This window comes from Mycetomoellerius zeteki, unplaced genomic scaffold (genome assembly GCF_001594055.1).
Source record: "Mycetomoellerius zeteki isolate Tzet28-1 unplaced genomic scaffold, Tzet1.0 scaffold98, whole genome shotgun sequence".
Taxonomy (NCBI): domain Eukaryota; kingdom Metazoa; phylum Arthropoda; class Insecta; order Hymenoptera; family Formicidae; genus Mycetomoellerius; species Mycetomoellerius zeteki.
Window position 1 is genome coordinate 71,773 of NW_017258021.1, and position 7,292 is coordinate 79,064.

Genomic DNA, 7,292 nt, shown 5'->3' on the forward strand with positions numbered 1-7,292 from the left:
AGAAAGAGAGAGAAAAAGAGAGAGAAAGAGAGAGCCCGTTTAGTGCCAATGTCAAAACCAACGCAGCATCGCCCACGTGTCCGCGTGTCGCCCGCGCCGGCGAGAGAGCCCTCTCCTGTCGACGGCGACTTGTTGCACGGGTACGTGAGTAATTCCATCGAAATTGATGAACTCATTACGCTCGTATCGTTCTCTTACATCGTCGGATTAAGCGAGCCGGTCGTAAATCCGCGGCAGGCATTATTTATGCGATCGGCGGCGCGGAGAGACGCTGGAGGCCCCGCGGCCGTCCCGGACCTTCCCTAAAAGGATACGAACCTTTCGCCGCGCCGGTATCGTTTCATTTTCGCCGCTCGCTAATTGCATTTCGCGTTCGTTTCTATTTTTTTAAATTTTATTTTCGTTTCTGTTACCGAGGCTCGTGCCGCTGACAATTTTTGTCGAGGATCAAGTGAACGTTGCTTCGATCCCTTGACGCACGTAATTTTGCTTCGCGTTGCCGAAGGCATGCTTCGCTTCATGCACGACGCGAAAATTGCATTAGATGTTGAATTTATAAAATTCCGATAGGACTTTTTTCTGTATTTTCCGAAGCTTTTTTCGTCTATTTCGACATAGTTGAGATACACGAGAAATCATCGGATTATTTGTCGGTTTTTTTGCAAATCAAAGTAATTTTTTAAGAAATACGGTTTATTAATAATTTTGACTAATAATGTCAATTAATTATTATTCAACTTCGAACGAATCAGTTAAATTTGAATATGATGACTTGATTTGAAGAGAAAATGACCTGCTTATCTCGGGAGATGTATCTCGACTCCGTTTAAGTCTTGTGACATTGTGCAAGAATCGTATTTGCATTGGCATGTGCGAAAACTTTTTTTTCGTCCGTCATTTACCCTCCAATATCATTATACAGCTCGTAATAGCACGCACGCTAGTTGTTCCGGCATTTATGATGCAGCTTATTTCGATCGTTGATGAATGCGTCGTAACTAGTAATAACGCAATTTAAAGGTAATGAAGATTACGCGTGTAAAAGATAGACCGCATTAATTATGCGCCTTCGATTACAAGTAACGAGATATTATTAACAATGATAACAAACTATTAAGCGGATTTAACGCATTATCAGCAGGAAGCAGTCATTTCAGCGAAAAGTTAATTCTAAATAACATTCGAGAAACCAATTTAGGAAAATCTGCTAAATATTTTCAGGATGGCAACATTATATTTATTAGTATAGATAATTCACTTATGCAGAAAAATCTCATTAATTTCCTTTTGTTACAAATTAGCTCTGAAGAGATTTTTGGATAATAAGCAGATATTAATCTCATCGATCATAAAATAATTTATATATTGCTCATTTCATGGTAAAAAACATTTTGTATTTGTGTTAGAAATGACTCATTTAAATTCTTGTTAAAATTTTGTGTCGAATTGTTAATATATCTGAGTGCCAATTTAACGTAATATGATTGAGTTATTTAAATATTTTGTGTTAAATTGATTCAACATTTCTTACTGTCAAAATAACACAATTTATGAGTAAGTGAATAACATAAAATGTTTTTTAAAATAAAAATTCCAAGAGAATAATTCTAAGTGAATAAAGTGTGTTAATTTAATACATTATAAATGTTAATTTTAATGAAAAAAATGTGATTGCTTACAAATTGTGTTACGTTTTTTGTGTTAATTTTTTAAATGTTGTAATATTTGTATTATTTTCTAATATACATATATTTATTCTTGAATATTAATTTAACACGAAAATTTGAATGGACCGTTTGGGACATGTAAAATATATTAAATTTAACATCAATTTTCAAATTGTGTACAACAATAATATAACAAAGTTTTTTAGAAAATAAATTTAAATGAATTTTGAATAATTAATATTTTATAACATTAATTTTGAAATACAATTTTGATGATAACCGATTACAGAGAAATAAAAGTATGATCTTTAAAGTATGTTCTTTTTACATTCTTTTTCTTTAAGCAATTTAAATGACAATTTTTGTTATTTAAATTGTCGTTGTTGTAGTAAATGAGTGATATCTATTCAAGTGATGTCGATAGGCGACGAATAAAGTCCATTTGACACCCGCTGCGAGGATATTTAAAATCCGACTTGCATAAATTACTTTTCGTTGCGTCGTCATTATTACGTTCGCGCCTTTTGCGTGCACACATCCTTATTACTTGGGGTGCGTCGGAAAGTGCGCATCCTCTGGAGTGTCTGGACATGATCAGAGCCCGGAATGCGCGCAAGATCGACGGCTCGTACTCGAGACCAATAAATGTTGATTTATCGGCGTGGAAATCGAGCGCCGGGTGATTTGCGACCGTGGGCAACAAACAGGCACTTGGGACTCCATGAGTACGATCCCGTGCCCCGTAGGGCCTCGCTAGGGCCTCGTCGCGCGCGATACTTGGTGGGGAACCACCGTAAGCGCGCGGCGGCAGGTCTACGTGATCCTATATAAGAGGATGCGACCGAGAGCTTACATTCTCACACCCGTTAGCTGACTCTCACCGGGATTATCCTAGGCGAGCGAAAAAGAAAAACCGTGATCGAGAGGCCCCGATCCGCTAGCCACGATCGAGCGACGGTTCACCGGTGGCCTCATCCAACCGAGGACGATCATGATATTCGTGAGTGAATCCTTTTTTAAATTTTGAGTAGTTTAACTCTTCCATATCAATATATAATTTTTTAACCTTTTTCATCACTGTGCATTAAAAAAAAATTTGGTAAGATAGCTATCAAATGTTGAGTGAAATAATTTCAATTAAATGTTTGACCAATATAACAAAAAACAATTTTATTTAATTTTTTTAATGTTTAGTAGGTATTATCAAACATAATAATGTAATCAATCAACGTTTGGTAATAATTACTAAATATTTAGAAAAGTAAAATTATTTTTTGTTATATTAACCGAATATTTAATTTAAATTATTTCATTTAATATTTAGTAACCAGAGTCTTTTTTCAATATTTTACAAGATTCTCGTTAAAAATATAAAAGTGAAAAAATTTGTGCGAAACTGTTCTTTATTGTTTAAAGATAGGATTTTTGAGGTTTCACGAAATTCACACAAAAATAAAAAATTTTTTATCGTTCAAAATTCTACTCATTAACAGAAAAGTTAAATTACACGCTGAATTTTTTGTGTTCGCCGAATAATTAAACGTGATCAATGCCGATTAAGTATAATTCATATTTAACATCCTTGTACCCAGGATATTTTTACTTATGTCTCCTTTACCAACTTGTAATTAATTTCAAGATAATTTGAAGTATCTTGCTCCCGTGAGCGTCTCTAATTTAATTCTGCCGTCCACCTTCGTGATAGAAGAATAAACTTTTTACATCGCGTTTTATAAAGAACTGAGACGAAATGAAAGTTTTATACAATTCAATTTACTGTGTACCTGGTATAAACTGCAAAAATCTTCCAAGGAAAGGCAGACGCCTAACACATTTTGTGTATCGATTTTATAATTAACCGAATATATTTTGAAATAGAATTCATATTATGTAAGTATGACAATAACTGCTTCCGTAATACCATTTCAATGTGAGCATTGGCTAACTCGCTATTTCTCGGTAATAACTATTGATTTAACAGAAACCGCGATACACAATTGTGGTTGCTCACTGGCGGTCGAAGTCCTGAATATGTCGCAATTCGAGGAATATAGCTTTGTTTTGTGGAAAAACATCATAACAAATGCAGTTCCGATTGTTCGGGGAAGCCGCATATCGAGCCGAATTTCCGCGATCGATGAGTTATATGCTAATCGAGAGGAGGTGAGGGGATAGTCTTTTCGTAACTGCCACGACTAATGTAATCGCGCGTGCCTCTCTAAATAGCAATATCTTGTGTAGAATATCTTGTGTAGAAAATTATACCTGTCTGTATAATGACAGTTATATTCTCACGTCTACAGCATAGCTGTCTACTGATACACCATCATTTCATTAATTGGTTAATAAGCGTAGCTGCTCGGTGATGAGACGAATCTCATTTTCGGAATGGAACTCTTAAGATAAATCGCTGTTTAGAATACAATGACTGCAACAAACTGATGTTGCATGTTACTGTTTTAATTCGAACAATAGATATTTGATAATTTCTATATCGCACAATATAATTTGATAATTTCTGTCGCAATATAATTGTAAGTTAAATTACTCGATGCTTCAAATTAATGGAAATTGGTACATTTTTATTTACAATAAATATTAAGATAATCACCAATAGGAGGATTTCATTAATAATCGTGTTTCACGATGTGTGTATTGTCGCTAATCGATATAAACATTTACTGAGTCTTCACCAATGACAGTTTTTTGCGAGTTTATCATATTTTTGATTGCATGCAGCGTTAATACGCCGATAATAATTTAATGATGTTATAGATAATGAAATAATTATCATGTTCTTCTATCTGCAGACAATTTTATGCAGCCTCGTCATCGGACGATCCATCGCTTCGCCGCTCGCCAATGTTTGGTTGAGTCCCTTACCGGCCCTTTCGCCGTTAAGGCAGTATCACATACAAGACGGATCGGGATCTTATCAATATTCCTTCACGGGGCCGCATCACGCCAAAGCGGAAACTACCTTGAACGGCGTCACGCAGGGTGGTGAGTTTTTCTTTAAATTTAAACATTTTGGCATTTTAATAAAAAAGCTCTTTATCGAGACTTAATCACAAAGCTGGGATGCTCCACGTAAACGTAAAACGAAATTTATTCTCAATAAATGACAATGCTCGTCACGATTCGTGATCTAATGCGCGTGCGGCAAGTGCATAAATGGAATGCATTCTTTTGCGAAGTGTGTTACAAGAGGTATATTATCGGCCTACGTTCGCGAGTGAATCTTTCGCTAACGCTCATCAACATGACGTAAGAAAGACGCCCATACGTCGCATGTCCCTGCAAATTTCTTCAGATGACAATGCGCGGTTGCGCGTTAGGATCGCTTTTCTCTCGATTGCAATGTGATGACTCACGATATGTGCACGATGCATAATGTAACGCGCGCGAAATTGTGTGAATATACCTATATACGTAATTACTGAAACAAGATTTATCTAATTAATGCTATTTTACTAAAACAACAGCCACAATAATTATGGCAAATAGCATATAATAACATGTGCAATAATTTAGATCGTAAATACATTCCTACATGAACAAGCGTTCTCCAGATGTAATAGTACCGTCGAAGAGTATCATTTCTATTTGTGTCCTCAGGATATTCCTACATTGACGCAAATGGAATTTTGCAAACGGTCTCGTATACGGCGGACGATAAGAATGGATTTAGGGTCAGCGCGAGCAATCTGCCGCAACCGCCAAGGGATGAGTTGCAAACTATACAGGACACACCAGAAGTGGCCGCGGCGAAGAGAAATCATCTTGAAGAATTGCAGAAGTCGCATCAGGCCAATTGGCAAGATCAGAATCTTCTGTCGTACAAAATCCTGCCGTCGTACTTCAGCTTCGCCCAAATCCAGCCGGACGGCAACAGCAAAGCCGAGCTGAATTCGAAAACGCGAGAAATAGAGGTATGTAAGTTACGTCGACATCTCAATCGAAGTTTGCTCGAATATAAGAGGAACGCAACAGTAAAAAGGAAAAATCCGCGTACTTTTATATATACGAATTTATAGCACCGCAATCGTTGTGAAATTTTTTGCTTAATAGGAGAATTTCAATAATATAAAATTTTTTATTACAAATAAAATAAATAATAAAAAATAATAAAAACATAAAAGAATATAACAACAAAGTAAAATAAATAATAAAAAATATATACACAGATACAGTTTTTCTATATTATTTTATAACAACACAAAAATTCTACTAATCGCTAAACATATAAATTGTGATTAATAGAATGTAATCAACAAAATATATATATATATATATTGCATAAAGTAATTTAAACTAATTTCGTAAAATGACATTTCAGAATAATATTTCATGTTCCAAATAAATTCATATTTATCCAATGTGTGTTAAAATAAAATTTAGTAATTTCCTTTCATATACTATGTTTATATTTCTTTTATTCGATTCTCCTTTTTTAGGCTACCAACAATCCCTTCTTGTTGTCAAGATCGGAGGCAGAGAAAATCAATGTTCCCAAGCCGGATCCGAGTCTCTCAAAGGTATCTCCCACGTCTTCGGGTCCCACTACAACCACCATTGCTTCGTCATTACCTACCACGACGTCATTAAGAGAGAACACGCTTCTTAAGGACGACGAACGAACATCTAATCAGAACGCCTTGCATCTGGGGAAGCTGATGCCGCTCTCCAATATCCAGAAACGGGTAGCCTTGCCTGCACCTTATGTACTTCCGGTGCTGCCTTACAGATTCCTTCACAGCTCGCTGCATCACACCCAGGACTCCCTGGGCCAATACGATTACAGTTACACCGGGGACTCGAGCGCCAAAACCGAATCCAGGTCGCTCGACGGTATCACTAGGGGAGCTTATAGTTACATCGATCCCAATGGAATTCTTCAGCAGGTGCATTACATCGCCGATCATAATGGATTCAGAGTCATGGCAACTAATTTACCCGAAGCGAAATGATAATCATGTCGGCACCATAGGAAATGTCCCATGAGGCGTAAAAGCGTTCATCTTCGAAACGCGATGTCATGTATCAAATATTAATACCGTATACAATTTTCTTTCCTGAATTTCGAATTAGCCGAGGATCTCAATCTCGTAGAAGAATGAAGAATAAAATATTGTGTTGCTAAATTTTTCTAAAGCTTTCTAAAAAGAAACAGCATATATTTTTGTAAATTTAATTATAAAAAAACTCACTTTACTTGAGAGAAAAAGATGAAAAAAATAAAACAAATTCATATATCTCGTGTATTTAATAAAAACAGTCAAGAGTCGTTAAATAATAGCTTTTGATTGATTTTGTTGATAAATACTCGCGGTACAAAAAAAGCTAGCAGAAACGAAGATTTGCATTCAAATGTATCGTCTCGCGTAATAAGTATCGGTGTCGGGGATTTGAGGAAACATTACACGAATGCTTCTCGAGTTTGTTCAATGATTGTTCTCGTAGAAACGCGAAGGAACTGACTTGATTCGTATTCGAGTATCTTCCTAACTTTATTTTTTTGTAATGATAAGCTTACTTTGCGCGATCTCAATCGCGACTAAGTAAATTATTTCTCGTTCCGTGAATATTCTTCTTTTATTATTTTTAGTATGTAACGATCGAAAG

At 35.9% G+C, this 7,292-nt stretch overlaps 1 protein-coding gene across 1 annotated transcript; it reads left to right on the forward strand.

The window, feature by feature from the left end:
• The first annotated feature begins 2,537 nt into the window (after positions 1 to 2,537).
• On the forward strand, positions 2,538 to 6,836 carry CPR16 (cuticular protein 16). The gene is made up of 4 exons (XM_018460831.1): positions 2,538 to 2,667; positions 4,478 to 4,670; positions 5,286 to 5,599; positions 6,125 to 6,836. Exons 1-4 carry the CDS (start codon positions 2,659 to 2,661, stop codon positions 6,635 to 6,637), a joined length of 1,029 nt encoding a protein of 342 aa, XP_018316333.1. The 5' UTR covers positions 2,538 to 2,658; the 3' UTR covers positions 6,638 to 6,836.
• Positions 6,837 to 7,292: the final 456 nt, after the last annotated feature.